The sequence below is a fragment of the Artemia franciscana genome, chromosome 11 (genome assembly GCF_032884065.1).
Source record: "Artemia franciscana chromosome 11, ASM3288406v1, whole genome shotgun sequence".
NCBI classification, from domain to species: domain Eukaryota; kingdom Metazoa; phylum Arthropoda; class Branchiopoda; order Anostraca; family Artemiidae; genus Artemia; species Artemia franciscana.
The window spans coordinates 6,331,970-6,350,506 of record NC_088873.1 but is presented as its reverse complement, the minus strand read 5'-3'; the positions used below and the strand labels follow the sequence as shown (position 1 = coordinate 6,350,506).

The 18,537-nt window shown below is 34.2% G+C and overlaps 1 protein-coding gene across 5 annotated transcripts in view; it reads right to left on the bottom strand.

Moving 5' to 3' along the window:
• The window catches only part of LOC136032734 (DEP domain-containing protein 1B-like), a 93,660-nt gene that overhangs the window by 63,565 nt on the left and 11,558 nt on the right, over positions 1-18,537 (bottom strand). For all 5 annotated transcript variants that reach the window (XM_065713059.1, XM_065713061.1, XM_065713058.1 and 2 more), the window contains exons 3-6: positions 17,968-18,195; positions 15,424-15,605; positions 5,997-6,749; positions 1,776-1,925 (exon numbers count right to left, since the gene is read on the bottom strand). In XM_065713059.1, the coding sequence (XP_065569131.1) occupies positions 1,776-1,925; positions 5,997-6,749; positions 15,424-15,605; positions 17,968-18,195 (1,313 nt within the window). The remainder of the gene's footprint in view (positions 1-1,775; positions 1,926-5,996; positions 6,750-15,423; positions 15,606-17,967; positions 18,196-18,537) is intronic.

Sequence of the window (18,537 nt, the reverse complement as noted above, 5' to 3'; positions counted from 1 at the left end):
TGGTAAACCTAGAGCAAAATCTTGGAGGGTCCAATGTGACAAGAGCACTAATGAGCAAAATCTGGGGGCAATGTGACAAGGGCGCCAATAATTGACTAAATTGACAAATTTATTCTAATAAAAGAGTAAAAAAAAAAAGAAAACGAGGAATGAGGGTGCCAAAAAGATTTTGGGAGGGACAGGGTCCCCGACCCACTTGGATCCACTACCGTCTGCACGTTTTTTCTTTTTTTAATTCGAAGTTAAAGTTTCGGTATCGCTCTTTCTTTCTTCTATTTTTATTAATTAGTGATATATTAAAAGATATTTATACAGTAGGCATTACAGGAGTGGTATTTGGAGCTAGTAGCTATTAGACTATAACATTAAATATTACGGGACGGGGGGCCCAGATCAGGCACATGAGAGGGAGTTCCTATTACTCCCTCTCCCCGTGTATGGGTAAATATGGTAAATAAATAATCAAGATCAGACATTTACGCATTCTTTTTTTGAGGAGGGAGGGGGGTTAAGTCCCCGGAAACTCAAAAAAATTTAGGATTTCAGGGGAAGGGTGTATCTCGGAGCCCCCTCCTATGGCGTATGTAGCTGATTAGTTTAACAGTGCGTAACACCAATATGGAAAAAAAAATCTGCAAAGATTACACCTCAGTGCAAATTTCTGCGTCTACCATATTGGTGCCGGAAACATAAGGCAGGATGGTAGCAGAATTGCTCAAAAGATACAAAAAAAGGAAGGCTTAGCTCTTCATCTACTCCTACGTGCGATCCGACCGAAGAGAAGTATTTTTTTATATTTAATGAATTTACGCATAAAGAAATTTTACAGCCAAATCATAAGCACAGGCAAAACAACTATTTTGATGTTATAAAGACAAAAACTATAAATAACAATTTTTTTTTACAGACAAAATTAAAAACGGATACAGACAAATGGCGAATAAATAATGCAAACTCTTTCCCATCAAAAATAAAACTGGTAGAAGTATGTATATTCAAGCAGTACACAAAAGGAGAGGGCTTCAGACATCCCTCCTCTCACAATCACAGGATTGTGAACCATTCCCTAATTCTTTCCCATTATTTTTCAAATATTTTGTCTATTTTGTATTTAGTCTGATGTACTCTCATACAACCAAAACTGCACATAGGTCATGTTTATTTTTTCCAATTTCTTAATATACACATGGTTGTATACATTTCCACTTAACCAATTACAATAATCTGATTTCATTTTCACTTTCCTTGGTACTTCAAAAGTCATCTATCTCGAAACTACTATGTTTCACGGAGCGCCATACAATGAAATGAAATGGCATAAAACAGAACAATATGAATAATGTCATAACATGGAATGAAACAGAATGACCAACCTGAGTCGAGGTTGCAACAGAAAATCCATATATAACGAAGACACAGCTTCTGCCCCAAAAACTGACAAAAAAAATAGAAGAGAAATGGCCATAGATACACAGAGGTTCAGCAATAAGTGTATCTTTTGATAATCTAAGCAGTTGGCAACACTGAATTTTTCATTAAAGATCTTGGTAACCTTAGACCATTGTAGTGAATTGGTCAATTGCCACATTCCGTGCCGCTGGGGTTATAGGTGCTGTTTCTTCCCAGTGCTCACGTAGTTTATCGTTGGTGACTCCAAGGCTAGAATAACTATTTTCGAAATAATTAAAAAGAGAAAATTATTGACAAGTCAGCACATTTACAAAATTACTCAAGGGTTCAAAAGTACCTATTATACTGTTCTTGTTCAGTCTTACCATTTCCTGGATGTGTATTTATGGGTACTGAGTTTTCCCGGTGATCGCGTAGTTTATCGCTGATAATTCCAGTACTTGTACAAGGTCGAGACTGCATTTCGGACATATTTTCCACGCTGTATAGACTCTGACTACTAGTGCCTCTGCAGCCTGAAAACAACAAAAAAGGACAAATTCAATACCAAATAGTGTCTTTATGCGTCGATTGACATCATAATTCTATAAAAGCGCCTACTTGACCTAAAGTACCTAATTAAACCGAAGCTTATTTATTTTAATCTAAATTAAGATTTCAGGAAATAGATATGAAAGGAAACATATCCAAATTGGTTGTACTTAGTAAAGAGCGATGTGGTTCACCGACTACTTCGCACAGAATCGGTGGTTGTAGAAACTTAAGAGCAGGCTCATTCAATTAGAAATATAACGTTTTAGTGCCATTTTTAAGAATCAAAAGTCACTAAATCAAGGTAACATGCAATTTTTCACAAAAAACTTAATTTTTAGTGCCTTTTATATATTATCGATATGGCACTATGACATCATGCTAACTTCCTAGTTAAAAAAAAGTGGTTCACTCTTTAGGATTCCAGCTAAGAAAAAGCCTAGAAAACCTAGATTTTATATAAACTTCAATATGACTGTGACGGCATTCGCTGTATTCAATACAGCAAGATTAAAAATTTATGGCTATGATCCAACATTTTAGTAAGGAATTGTAAATAAGGAAACAATCATGCTAGAAGTATCTTATAAAGTAGTGCAATCAGAGTTTCAATGAAATCACTGAAAAGTAAAGTGATGATAAGACCTCTATCAGAAACAGGGGGTTCTTAGTTTAAAAAACTCTGTTGTAACGGTTCAATTTTAAGAGTATCTCCTTCGACTATATTTATACTCAAATCTTCACATTTTTTCTTTTTTTTTATGCGTCTGTTATTTACCTAAATAACCTTTTGGTTACTGATCATTAAATGAAAATCCATTTAGTACAAAAGCATTAATCCGACTAAAGGGAGGTAAGGAAAGAGAAATTATCTCATCCTCTTCTTTCTCTCGGTTTTTATTAGAAAGCTTGCCGAAAATGAGAAAATTTGAGCTTAAATTACACTTTTTGAGGCTTCCGGTACTTTCCCTATGTTCTTAGAAATGAACATAGAAACCATTTTTTTAAACTGAATTTTTCAGCAGTAGTCAATTGTCAAGTAGCCTTTCAATAGCCAATAATTAAAGCAATAAACAATAAAATTAAAGAAAGATTTAAATAAAGACATCAATTCAGCAGACAATAATTTATCTATTGAGTACTAGATTAAATTCTATTTGATTTAGCTCAAAATATTACTTAGAATAAATGAGGATTCGGGGGGAGGGGGAGTTTTCACTACCTCCTCTACCACTGAATCTACTTATAATATTACTGAAATTTAGAAGATTTCGGTTTAAGATACATTTTTGAAGCCTCCAGGGCTTGCCCTATAGAATTTCTAGAAAAAAAAATTTCTCGAGATTTCTATTAGTGGGGATATTATTGAGCAATAGCTGGGTAACAAGTTTTTGGTCTTTTTCTATATTTTAATTATATACTTACAGCATTTTCATCTTGTCAAAGCTCTGAAAATATATGTGACAATATCCCCTCCCCTTGTTTTCGGAGATAAAGATTCACCACAATGAGCATTTTTATGAACACATTTACTGGACCAACTTAAAATACATATATTTCTTTTTATAGGAAGTTCTGGTTATTTCTAATAATATTGCTTAAGAGCTTATAAATTTAGTTCCTCAAAAAGCACATTGTTAATAAGACTCTTCTTTAAAAATAAATATTCTGGGTTCAAACTAGTCAGAGAATAACAATATAATGCTGAGAGAAAAGAATCTGTTAAGTCTCAGGAACTTTCCAGTTTCACCCAATACATTTGGATTTGAAATCAAAATTTTAATAAATTGAAATTAAGCATGTTTAGAATTTTTCTGATTTTGATGGTTGACGCAAAGAAACAGATCGTTCCACTGTTGGTGCCACCAACCACTGTTGGTGGCACTATTCACATCAAATTCCCAATACACTCACGCTAAAGCGAAGAAACCATAAAAATCATGAGGTCAGAAACCTCTCTTATATGTTTACAATACTCATCAGTTAAAACCAGGGCCACTCAAAAAGGAGGAGGGAGCGACCAGGCCAAGCTGCCCCAGGCACCGTGGCTGGGGGGTGTCACGGCTGGGGCTTCTTTATTTATGTTTGAGTCGGGAAGTAGGGCGTTGTAATTACTTTTGCCACGGGCACAACGAACCCAACGAACCCTGGTAACAATTCAAAACTCAAATCATACTCTGGTTAGATTCAAACTCAAAACCAAGCGGAAACATTTTAGAGACGGAATGCAATTTTCTTGTTCGTTTATTTATCATGTATAATAAATTTCTATTTATCTATCATATATTACCATTTAAAAAGAAACAAATAAAAAGTTTATCCATATTCGAGTTACTTTGAATGCAGATCGATTGACTAAAAAGCCACAAACAGAGCAAGTCACTGCTTCTAAATATGTTACTTTGATTTGAATTTGAAAGTCCTATTTATTTTTTCTTTAAGAGTCGAAGGTGATCAGGGGGCAATCACACACCTCCCGCACCCTTTTCAAATTCCTTTTTGCTAAAATAAGAGCTGGTGAATCTGGCTATTTTAGTATAATATATAAAATAAACAGCGTATGAGAGAGGAGAGAGAGAGAGAGAGAGAGAGAGAGAGAGAGAGAGAGAGAGAGAGAGGGAGGGAGGGAGGGAGGGGGAGAGAGAGAGAGAGAGAGAGAGAGAGATAAAAAAGAACGAGAGAGAGACCTTTCAAACCTTTTCTTTTAAGCTTTTGTATTTGATTTGCTATAATTTCCATTTATTTGATTTGATATTACTATGAGTTCCGATTTGCTAGAATATCTTATTGAAGCTGGTTATCTTAGTATAATATATAAATCAAGTGCCTAAGAGAGAGAGATGGGAGGGAGGGAGAGGGAGGCAGAGATAGAGGTAGGGAGTGATAGGAGAAGGGAGGAAGGGAAAGAGAGACCTTGAAAAACCTCCCTTTTATGCATTTGTATTTTATCAGCTTGAATTTCTGATTTACTTAAAATCGTCAAACTTTGTATGTGTAACGTATATTTGAGAAAAGTGTGCAGTATGATCCCAAAAGTTTACTAGTTCAAACTGTTAGTGCCATTTTGGTGAAAAAAACTATGCACCTTTTTTTTTGCCTGGACCCTGAAAATGTTAGTGCTATGAACAAATTGTTATCCAATAAACTTGGACTCATACAGTCAAATGAAAGGAATAAAATAAATCCCACAATGATTTTAGCGATTTTTTTGGATAAAGTTTTAAAAATGACTTAGTACAGTCCCCCCCATCCCTCATAAGAATAGCTGTATACCAGGAAACGGTTGGCACGGCCTCCATGAAGTTTAAAAGAAAGAAGTTTCTTTTAAACCACATTTGGTAGGTTATGGAAACCCGACCATATCGGTAGCCGGGTCCTAGCCTAATAGGAGACTCATGATTTGAGTTTGATCATGTCTCACATTAACATTTAGAGATTTAAAGGAATCTTTTCACTGTTGTTATTTTACTATGATTATCTTTTCACGTAAAAAAAAGAACTGCTCTATTGCCATACTTGTTTCACAGAATCTATTGTGGATACTTTCTGTAATACTTTAATACTTCCTATAAAACTACGAAATTTCCTGATAGTCCATAAACATCCATAGTTCATCGTTCAAGTTTTATCTGCTGAAATGTCTTTTGGCAGCAAGATTTCAGTTGCATATTTTTTCTATTTAGTCTAGTTATCTTTATATTTAGTTATTTAGCATTTAGTTTCTATTAGTAAATCTTTAGTATTTAGTAAATTACTTTCTATTTAGTTTCTATTTAGTTATTACCTTCTTTGAAATTGATATGAAATTAGATTTTTAGATTGTATTTGAACATATTCTAGATTGTACAAGCATAGCAGCATCAGTATGAGTTTGGTTAATCAAATTTACATTCGCACATTGAAATATTAAATATTTACTTTTTGGTAATTTACTGGCTCAAAAGTTGTAAAAATGATCTTATTTAGTGGATTGCCCCTCTACCCAAAAAGAAGCTCGATATTTTCCAAAACGAATACTAAGCATAGACCTGACAAGACTTAAAAGAACTAAGCACCTTGTACAGCCCAATTGGTAGCTTGCTGAATATTAACATAATCTCTTGTCGATGATTCTACCGGGCTATCATAGGCCCCCAAATTTATATATCCTCCAGAAGTATTTTGACACGCTGCATTCACAGCGTTAGCTTTATCACGATCAGATTTTCTTCGTCCACTTCTTCTAAAAAAGTTTTTGGATTTTTCACGCTTAAAACCTTCGGAGGAAACACGATTCGGATCTAAAGGAACAAAATTTTCTTCCGCCATAGGGGATCGCACGCTGGAAAACATTCTAGTTCCGTATTCATTTGAAAATACACTGGATTGAGAATTCCCTCTCCATGTGTTCAGCATTGTCTTGGGTACAATTCTTGTTTGCGGCACTTCACTTGCAAACACCGTTTCAAAACATATACTTGACAAATCACTTTTACCAATTTCAGGGGAAGAAGACGATTTTCGGCATTTACGTGGCAACGTTACATAATTAGGCAGATTTTCATAATCAACAGGTGTACTATGCAGTCCAAAAGAGCTAGAAGACGACATTTTTGCCAAAAGATCTTCAACAGATTGGTACAACGGTCTGCTATGTTTCATAGAACGTTCTAGTACCTCAATATAATTGAAAGATGCGATAAAAGCTTTGTACAGTTGTGGAAGAATCAACGGTTCATCACAGGTGCAGAAGTAGTCAGTTATAACCTTGAAAACATCTATCTCACTCCCTTCATAATTTGGCATCAATGGAATCTCGTAATTAGGCCCTAGAACAAAAAAAAAAAGGGTTACAGCTTGACAATGGAACTCGTAAACTCGGCAATTCGACCCTACTCAGTATTACAAAACAGCTTGGGTGGCCTTATTAAGTTCTTTGGCAGAGAGATACATTATACTTAGATATCGACTGAATAGGTAAGGTAAATCGTGACAGATAAGATATCCACCTTAATACAGGAGCTATGACTTATTACTAGATGGAAGCAATAGAACTTTATATTATAAAGGTTATATATGGACAATAAGGGGGAGGTTTACATTTTTTAGTGAGCTAATTTTTTTGGGGGGAAAAGAGCAGAAAAAAATCTAGTAGTGTCCCTGTGTCAATAACAAAACAATATTTTTTTTGAATGAAAGTAAGGAGAAACACTAAAACTCAAAACGAATGTAAATTATTCCGTACATGAGAGGGGTTGCCCCCTCGTGAATTTAAACGCTAAAAGTTTTTAGTGTTTTTAAGAAAGCTTCTTATTCTAGTTAAACGACCCTTGTGTTTCAGGTGTCGTGTAGAACGAGGTATTTGGGAAGGGGAAAACCCCTTCATATCCGGAATATTATCTATTCGTTTGAACTTTTAATTTCGCTCCTTACTTTAAGTTGAAACATTTTATTTGTTTTATTTAAATTCTAGTTCTTTTCCAAATAATGCAAGGTAAGGTAAAGAAAAGGTAAAGGGTGGTAAGAGAAACACTGTTTCAATGGTATAAGCTGTTGCGATGGTACATGAAAACATTTATTTTCTACCCAAACAGAACAACGAAAAACTAAAAAGAGTGAAATATTAATACTAAAAGCAAACTTTACAAAAAGTTTTATTTCCAAATACACTAAAAGGGAAAAAAACGTAAAAAAAGCGCAAAATAAGTAAAAAAAGTAAAAAAAATGGATTCGCAAAGACAACGACACTCTCAAAGGAAAGCCACACCTTCTTAAGCTGTTGGGTTCATAGGTTTTTAGCTTATTTTTTGCTGATGTTTTATCAGTGTTTCTTTTTTTCAAGTTTGGGGCCCGCTGAATCCAAAATATTTAACCTTTTAAGCCTTTTTTTTTGCTGATTTTTAGGCTACATTTCTTATTTTGGTAATTTGGCGTCCGCTACTACCAACAGAAACAACACTGCACATGTCTTTTCCGTTTTGAATTGAATTCCCGGTTTTTTCCCTCATTTTTAAAGGTGTATGTGGTTGTGTAACTTTCAACTTAACCACTTCAACTGATCAGATTCTATTTTTCTGTCCTTGGTACTTCAATAATTAATGTTTTATATGTCTCAATATGTTCTTCAATAAAGCGCTGCCTTTCGCATGATTAAACAAAAAACACAAGTTTTTTCAACTGAAAGTAAGGAGCAATGTTAAAACTTGAAACGAACAAAAATTGTTACGTATAAGAGTTGGGTTGCCCCTTCCTCAATATGTCGCTCTTTACGCTAAAGTTTGACGTTTTGTTCCAATTATTTAACGATTGTTTTGTAGAATTCAAAGAGGCGGAGTCCCTAAAAATATTCTAGAATACCTGCTTGAAAAACATTAAAAATCAGCTCAAAGGAACAATTGTTTGAATAATTTGACAACTATGGGAGTTCCCTGTTGTTCTAACCGCCTTTATTAACAATTTTGCCAACACATGATGCATATCATTTATGCTGTATGTACATTGAATTTACAGAACTCTGGTTAACAATTAATATGAAATTTTATGTTTTCTTTATTTAAATTAGATAAACAAAACAAGTTTTTCAACGGAAAGTAAGGAGCGATATTAAAACTTAAAACGAACAGAAATTACTCCGTATATGAAGGGGCTTTTCCTCCTCAACGCCTCGCTCTCTACGCTAAAGTTTGACCTTTTCTCTCAACTTTACTTTTTAAAACAGTAAGAAACTTTAGCGTAAAGAGCGGGGCGTTGAGGAGGAAAAGCCCCTTTTATATACGGAGTAATTTCTGTTCGTTTTAAGTTTTAATATCGCTCCTTATTTTCCGTTAAAAAAAACTTGTTTTTTTTATTTAATTTCTCGACGTTTTTGAATTAATGCATGTTTTGATCTTGGCTCTCCGCACATAAATAATTAAAACGAAATTTGTATATTAATTAATTGCAATTAATCGGAAGATTTTGAGAAAAAAGAAGCGAGGGAGGAGGCGTAGTTGCCCTCCAAGTTTTTGATTACTTAAAAAAGCAACTAGAACTTTTAACTTTTTACAAACTTTTTCATTGGTAAAAAATATAGGTAACTTACGAATTAACTTACGTAACGAACTTCTATATTCGTATGTTTTATTGCGTATATGAGGGGGTTCAACCCTTGTCGATACCTCGCTCTTTACACTAAAGCTTAGATTTTGTCCCAATTCCTTAAGAATGACCTCTGAATCACAAAGGCCGTAGAATAAATAGTTGAAATTACTAAAAATACTTTAGCGTAAAGAGTGAGGTATAACGAGGAGGTAAACCCCTCATATGCGTAATAATTTTTGTTCGTTTTAAGTTTTAATGCTGCTCCTTACTTTCAGCAGAAAAAAACTTTTCATATTTATTTTTTCAAATAAAGCTAGAAAATCCTGCGCCCCCTTCATTGAAATTCTCTTCCCTCATGAGAAGTCTCTCAATGAAAATATCCTCCAACGTAATCCCCCCTCAACTCTCCCCCCTAAGCAAAAAAATCCCCCTGAAAACGTCTGTACACTTCCCAGTAACCATTACTATATGTAAACACAGGTCAAAGTTTGTAACTTGCAGCCCCTCCCATGGGGACTGCGGGGGAGTAAGTCGTCCCTAAAGACATAGTTATTAGGTTTTTCGACTATGATGAATAAAATGGCTATCTCAGAATTTTGATCTGGTGACTTTGGGGGAAAATGAGCGTGGGGGGGGCCTAGGTGCCCTCCAATTTTTTGGTCACTTAAAAAGGGCACTAGAACTTTTAATTTCCGTTAGAATGAGCCCTCTCGCAAGATTCTAGGACCACTCAGTCGAAACGATCACGCCTGGTGAAAAAAACAAAAAAAAACAAACAAAAAAACAACAAATAAACACGCATCCATGATTTGTCTTCTGGCAAAAAATGCGAAATTCCACGTTTTTGTAGATAGGAGCTTGAAACTTCTACAATCAGGTTCTCTGATACGCTGAATCTGATGGTGTGATTTTCGTTAAGATTGTATGAGTTCCCCCTTTTAGGGGGAACTCATACACTCGCACCCCTTTTAGAGGGTGTTTCCCCTTATTTTCTCAAATGAGGCAAATGTTCTCAAACTCGTAACTTTTGATGGGTATAACTGATCTTGATGAAATTTGTATATTTAAAATCAGCATTAAAATTCGATTATTTTGATGTAACTACTGGTATCAAAATTTCATTTTTTAGAGTTTCGGTTACTATTGAGCCGGGTCACTCCTTACTACAGTTTGTTACCACGAACTGTTTGAACAGGCCCATTGTTAGCTTTTTGAGCTGTTGACACATTTAGGATCCCTATCAATTTTTACCAAAGTTGTTTTGGGACTAAAATTATAAAAAGTTTTAGAAATGATATTGAAGTCAACACATTAGTGCTGCCTTTAGCAAAGAGCCGTGTGTCATCTATAAATTATGTTGTTTGTCACCACGACTTCCCATAACCTGACTCCCAAGAGTCAAGAAGACCTTTTTAAAAGCCCAGAAATGATTGGGCGTAACAGCTTTCCCCCCCCCCCCCCCTGTCTTTCTCGCCTTCGGGAACGCCCATGAGCCCCGTGACATTTGATCAAATTCTTTAGATGCATATTTTGTTCCGAATAGTTAAAACATGTAACAAGTATGGCTCTGGAACCATTGATACAAAAATCAGTCCCAGGGCAATGGCCTTATATTAGAGACAAATTACAATTTATCTGCAAAAAATGTTTGTTCTCGATCTGCCTAATATATTTGTATCCTCAGTCTCATTGGAACTTTTTTTCGCAGTGAAGTAACAAGGCAAACTAAAAAACATTATGTGTATCCAGTTTTTAAATTAACGCATCTGTAATGTCATAGAGACAGCCTGAAGGATCAATTCGAAAATTTCAGCGAGTGTATATTAAGGGTATATATTAATATATATATATATAGTCATATATTATGGTAAGTAATATAGTAATATAGTATATAGTATGTATATAGTATAGTATATACTATATAGTATACTATATTGTATAGTATGCTATACTATGTAGTATATAGTATAGTAATATATATAATATAGTATATAGTATATAATATAGTAATATAGTATGGTGTATTATGGTAATATAATATATATGGTAATATATTATGGTATATAGTAAGGGTATATATTAATATATAAGTAATATATTAAACACGGTTCAGTGGGTACATTAAGAAATATTAAGGAAAGAAGACTCCAAATTTCGTGTTTGTGGGAAGCGATAAAAAGTCCAGATCAGCAAAATTCACTCAAACACTCAAAACTTAAAAAAAAAGAACATACAAAATCAAGAATATAATAAGATTGGGCAGAAAGAGTAAGTCAACAAAAATTTAAAAATAAAAATAGCTGAATTATAAAGGAATTAAACAAGGAAGGGGGGAGAAGAGGGATTCACTAATTTAACATGTTAATTACGTAAGGGGAAAATTATTTTACTTATTTCAGGGGAATTTTTTTTTTGGATAAAAATAGGAAGTTTTTTGGGCAGAAGAGAAAACCCCAAGTTTTCCGAGTTTTAAGGGGGGGGTTAAGTTTTCTAGACACTAATGAATTTCTCCGGAGTTGTGGGGTTGTGTTGACATAGCCCCAAGGAAATTGTTGTTAAATAAAAGATGCCTATAAAGATGAGAAGCTTGAAAGACGTATTGTGTTTAACCAGAAGTGATCACTCAAAAAAAAAAGAAAAAAAAAAAAAAAAAAAAATGCATCGACAATAAGTCATAATTTATCTATTCGTCCCAGAACAAAAGGAGTTAATTGACCTGGAATGTTTCTAATCATCCGACATCAAATGAATAAAGAATTCACGACGCTCCAAAATGGCACCATAAATTTTGTGCCTCCGATCAACTTGAAACTTACTTTGATGAGTTATTAGGCTAAGTGAACCCCAATACAACAAAAAATAAATAAAACTAAAATAAAACTAAAATTGGTTTTTCTCATTCGTGACCAAAAAAAATGGGCCAAAGATTTGTTCGTATCTGTTAGGCTTGAAAGTTACTGGAACTCACCTGCAAACTGTCATGTATACTAGGCAAGGCGAGACTAAGAGGAACAAATATTAAAAAAAAATAATTGGAATTTTGACGACTCGCGAAACCCCAAAATGAGCCAAACATTGCTTTTCTCCGATTGACTTGAAATTTTCAGAGTCAGTTTACTGAACCAAGAAAAGCTGAACGTGGATAACAGATTTTTTAGAGGAAATTTTTGGTGGTATCAGCTCGTACAGCTAAAACTCATTTATTCACTGACCCGCTTGAAAATTATACGGCATATAGACAGTGCCAAGGGGATTTGGCAAAAATTAGGAAAAAAAGATAATTGTACTGATTCACGAAGTCCGATTTTTAAAGAAAACAAAACGGGACTCTTTTTCATAAATGACCTTTGTATATATTCATTTAAACAAACCAAAAGTAGCAGCATAATGGAACATGAAACGATTCTTTTAATAGAATAGTGGATTAAGATACATGTGCATTCACGGGTGTACATAAAATGGGGGTCGACTGGCTTCAGCACAATTAAAGATAATGAAGAAACACACAATGAAGAAATTAAGCAAATTTTCAATCGATATTATTAAAACAAAACCTCTCTCCCTATCCATTCCAGATTATTCAAGGGATTTCTCTCTACTTTAGGGGAAAACCACCTCTTTTGAGGATCCTTATCTTGTATTGGGGAAATCTAGGGGTACGAAAAGGTTTTTAGGGATATTCAGAGAAAGTTCTAATGTTTCGAATGTTGGCTGAAAAAATCTTATATACTGCATATGATCAGTTTTCTTCAAAAACCGTATGTTGCAGCACTGGAAACATAAGCCTTTTTTTGTTTTTGTTTTTTTGTTATCAATGGTTTTTTATCAATTTTTGATATCAATAATTTGGATTTGTAACAGGAAAGAATTTCAAAACAAAATTGATTAGGCTTATTTAAAAATAAATGTAACAGAAAAGTAAGTACAATCAGTGTTAATCAATTTATTATCAGTGTTAATCAGTGTTAATCAGTTTAAATGCAAAATCATTGTTACAGAAGGGTGGACATACAGCCCGAAGCTCAAGCTGCGAAGGACCATTACCTCCACATTCAACAGCCTTGGTTTAAGTGATAAATTTGGTCTCTACCTTCTTAAATAATGGAATGCACAAAGGCCATCTGGATTATTACTGAAGGGGTGAACCTACAGCCTGAAGCTCCGGCGGCTAGGGACGATTGCCTCCAGACCCAACAACCTTGGTTGAAGTGATTAATTTGGTCCCCACTTTCTTAGTTAATGTAGTGCAACAAAGCCACTAGGATTATTACTGAAGGGGTAGGCCTACAGCCTGAAGCTCAGGCGGCTAGGGACCATTGCCTCCACACCCAACAACCTTGGTTGAAGTGATTAATTTGGTCCCCACTTTCTTAAATAATGTAGTGCAACAAAACCATTAGGCTTATTACTGAAGGGGTGGACCAACAGCCTGAAACTCAGGCTGCTAGGGACCATTGTCTCCACACCCAACAGCCTTGGTTGAAGTGAGAAATTTGGTCTCTATCTTCTTAAATAATGTAATGTGCAAAGGTCATCAGGCTTACCAGTGGTTAAAGTTACTTAAAGACTAATACAGAAATCAGATAGAGAAAAAAGAAATATCCTATACCATTAAATGCTTTTTCCAAAGGTATTCCTTTAGGGTTTCTACTCTTCATAAAGAAACCTTATAAAATTATGAAAATTACTTTAAAACAATTTAAAATGCTTATGTAACTTACTCCTAAAGGTATTTTTGCTTCACCTTATACATCCCCTCCCTCATGGAGTAGTACATAGCCAAGTATATATATTGCAATTCATCTTACAATAAAATTAATTTTTTTCTCGTTTTTTTTGGCATGGGATAGGCTTAAGTAAGAGGCTAAGAGGGTAGGCTTAATTAAATTCATCACGAGAATTTCCAAAGACCTTCAAAAAACCAGAGAGACCATTTTTAGGCTGCTGTTCTTTTGTCATCATATTATTGAAAAATAAATAATTGCTGTAACTTACAGAACCATTACATTTTAAACAATTAAAATAATTTAATCAGTGTAGCATGCAGTAATTTTTTTTCTTTTACATATTTTCCTTTAAAATATACAGATAATCGATTTGTAACCATTTTTTTGACATGTCGATTCAAAATATTACTTCAGCAAGCTAAACAGGATGCTTAAAGATTACCCATGTTCGTTTAAAAAATCTTATTTGGGCATCAATATTCTATATGTATAAATTAAGTAGGATTAAAAGAAAGAGTTCTGACAAAAATTTTCCCTTTTAAAATAGTAGAAATATAGTTAAAGTCGCAAATATAACAACTCTAAAAAATATTTTATTGTTCACTCTGATAGAGAGTAGTATCGCGATTTTATTCTTCTTTGGGTTGTTGATATTTTAACAAATAACATATACATATACATATACATATCGTTTTCAGTAAAGCGCAAATAATGCTCAAACGCTTTAGAGGGCGCGAGAGCGAGATGGCCGAACCCATCTCTTATTTGTGGTAGCTATTGTATGTAAGCCTAAACTGTGATTTTATTTTGTTTTTATGTATTTAGTTGACGTTGTGAATAATAACAAAAAAAAACAATATTCGAAGCAGAAATTGTTTTCAACGTAGTGCAAATGATGCTCTGGCTATTAGAGGGTATAGGGGGAGAGAGGCACCCCTCTTTATTGATGGTAATTTCTGTTCGTTTTAAGTTTCACTTGAATATTCATTTTAGTTTCTGTTCGTTTTAGGTTTCGTTTAATCATTTAGAGTAACTTTCGTTTTGAGTTCAAATTATTATGTGATTTTACGTCTCCTAGTTTTATGAATTAATATACCTCTTTACTTTTCTTTGTAAAACCTTTGTTTTTAATATTTTATTCTCTTTCTCACTTTCTAATTTACTGATGACGCAAAGTGAGATACAGAATTTGGTCGAGCACGGCGAGATAAAGATCTAAATACATTTAACAAAGGTATATTTTAATGTAAACTTAACGAAATAAATCATTATAAATGAATAGAGATACAATTAATAAAGACGTATTTCAACGATACATTTCGCAGAGATAAACTACAATGATTTTTCTATGAACCTGAATAAACAGAACTGCTCTAACATCATAAATTTATCACTATGTTTTAACTACAATAAACCATGTTTTACAGGCATGATTTGTATTCGGAGCAAATAGACATTAATATAGTATAGGTTTCATCCGATAAATTATCCCGCAGATAGGAGAGTCAGTTAAAGCAATTCTCACTAAAACAACTTTCTATTTATAAAACAGATGCTACCAAGAAACGCAAAGAGCAGGAAAAGACGAGAGAAAGAGGGAGAGAGAGAGAGAAAGCAAGGGGGAACAGAAAGGACACAATGTCGGATCTAAATTCAAATACATATTAAGTGGCAGCAGCATTAGAGATTCACTTACAATTCGTAAGGGCTTTCATTCCATATAAGACCCATTTAGGAGGTGATTCGTCACAATCAGGGGGTCTTACAACCCCACGTGGTCCGATACAAGTTACATTATAGAGAACCCACAAAGGGGATATTTCTTCGTGTTTCAACCAGGGAATACCGTATGTGGATGAATTTGTAAGTTCTTCTAACCTATAAAAAAGAATTATCTTTAATATTACTTATTTTTAATATTACTCTTAGTTAATATTACCCTTATCTTTAATATTACTCTTAGGGAAGGCTAAGAGCATTATTTACTCTTTATTGAAAACTAAATAAGTTGCCAAAATTGATAGCTCAATCTAGTCTACCTATTTTCTACACATAATTACATCATTATTTTTCACAAAAACAAGTAGTTTTTTTTGGAACTAAGATTAACTCATAAACGTATTTCTTAACTATAGCAGTATACCAATACCCAAAAGGACTTGAACATCTGCTCTTTATTATATCAGCCTTTAATAGCGTTATCATGTGATAATACTACTTAAAAAATAAATTAAAGGACCAAAAAAAATTGCAAATTGCAAAAATGGCACCAAAAGGAAAGACTAGCGGGACAAGAAAATCCGAAAAACAAAGATCAAGCCAATGCGATGAACCTAATAAGACTGTGATACAGCCTTAGAATAAAAAATTTTAAAGTAAAAAAATATATATATATATTTAGACAGTTTATTCGAGAGCTTCTCAAGCATTTTCGGTTCCACATTTGGCGACAGTTTTCTTGCTACTATGACGTTGGGGCAGATAAAGCAAAACGAAAATGAGCACGACAGTCCATATTGTTACCTACTAGCTGAGGTCAGACTCTCAAACTAAACAAAACACCGTTGTCAGAAAACAATGTACTTGAACAGCCGTTTTTAACTTGAAAAACACTATTACAGAATCAAGTAGACAACAGAATGGCTTCCACTTGTAAAGCAGATGGCAGCAGATGGCACTACTTGGTTCGAACAGGTCTCGAAGATCCTTGATGCAAGCAAGGTAGAAATGCCTGATTCTGCCTCATTTTTTACTTGAAAAACACTATTACAGAATCAAGTAGACAACAGAATGGCTTCCACTTGCAAAGCAGATGGCACTACTTGGTTCGAACAGGCCTCGAAGATCCTTGATGCAAGCAAGGTAGAAATGCCTGATTCTGCCTCATTTTTTACTTGAAAAACACTATTACAGAATCAAGTAGACAAGTCAATGGCTTCCACTTGCAAAGCAGATGGCACTACTTAGTTCGAACAGGCCTCGAAGATCCTTGATGCAAGCAAGGTGGAAATGCCTGATTCTGCCCATAGGTACTCAAGTACTTTCAAGTGTCAGCAAGTGTGATTGAAAACAGCAGATAATTATGTTGACGTCCTTTAGACGTTTATTCTCGTCTTTTTTTGTTTGGCACTAAATTTTTGTCTACTTTTTAAAATCTTTCTTTTAATTCCACATTTGTATCTTAAAATTGTAAGAAAAATCAAACAGTTCGTGGTAACGAACTGTAGTAGGGAGCGACCCGGCTCAATAGTAACCAAAACTCTAAAAAACGGAATTTTTGTAAGAATAGTTGCATCAAAAGAATCTAATTTTAATGCTGATTTTAAATATATAAGTTTCATTAAGTTTAGACTTACCCATCAAAAGCTACTAGCCTAGGAAAATATATAAGTTTCATTAAGTTTAGACTTACCCATCAAAAGCTACTAGCCTAGGAAAATTTGCCTTATTTTAGAAAAAAGGGGAAAACACCCCTTAAAAGTCATATAATCTTAACAAAAATCACACCATCAGATTCAGAGAACCCTACAGTAGAAGTTTCAGGCTCCTATCAACAAAAATGTGGAATTTTGCATTTTTTGCCACAAAACAGATCACGGATGCTTGTTTATTTGTTTGTTTTTTTTTCCCATGGGTGATCGTATCGACCCAGTGGTCCTAGAGAGTCGTGAGAGAGCTCATTTTGAAGGAAATTAAAAGTTCTAATGCCCTTTTTAAGTGACAAAAAAAATTGGAGGGAACTTCACGAAAGGAGATGTTTCATTCACGCCCTTTAAAAACATAGGATCACAAAAAAACAGCAAGCTGATTTTCACGAAAATATTTTTTGCAGGTCAAAAAATATTGCTCACAGGTGATAAAGGGAATTTCAAATATCAGAGGACTGATCATCTGATAAGGTGGATCACTTATTCCCCCTCTCCTATCTTTTCGACAAGAAAATTGATCAAGATTCAATTTCTGTTTTATTTCTTGCCATTTTCACTAATTCCAATTAAACTATATTAATATTATTTTCATTAATCTTTTACCATTAATCGCTTCTGAGGATTTCACGGCTATTCATGTAGACACAAGAATATTTTCCAAGCAAATAACAAAGCACGCACAGGCTAAATGTTGTTAATGTCAACAAATTTTTTCTCTAATTATCCCGAGTAATTAATTCGCTTATTGTGCACGTATATGCTACAATGAAATCCTATATATATATATATATATATAAACCCAAAAAAACTACCTTTCAACAATAGATTTCTTCCATAGTTCAGCTAATTGTGATGCTTCTAAAACAGTTTTATGCTTTACTCGTAAATTTTCGGGCTCAACAAGTCTATCTTTCAGATTTTGAGGGCGTACATTTTTTGGAGGACGAAACTGGGGACTTGTCTGAATCTGGTTGTTCAATGGGGCCAAGGGGACTCGCCCAGGAGTTCGCAGGTTCTTGAAAGGTGATTTATTTGAAAACCTAAAAGTAGAACATTAAAAACAAAGAAAAAAGTTCAAATTATCAAGCGCCAATAGATAAAACAGCTACTTTTCTATGAAAGTAGCTTGTTGCCTGTTGACAAAACAGTGCTCTGAGATGGGGCGGATGAGCCTACTGAACTCCCTCCCTCGCCTATACCCAATCAGATAAATGGCCAACAATGAAAAACAATAACATCTAGAAGTGTCAATGACTTTATGCTAGTAAAAACCGTAGGCTACGTAATCTAGTATTGATTTTCAGAACTACTTTTCCAGTGTTGTCACATACATTTCACTAATACAAATAACTTTTAGATGAGAAATATATAAATACAAAATT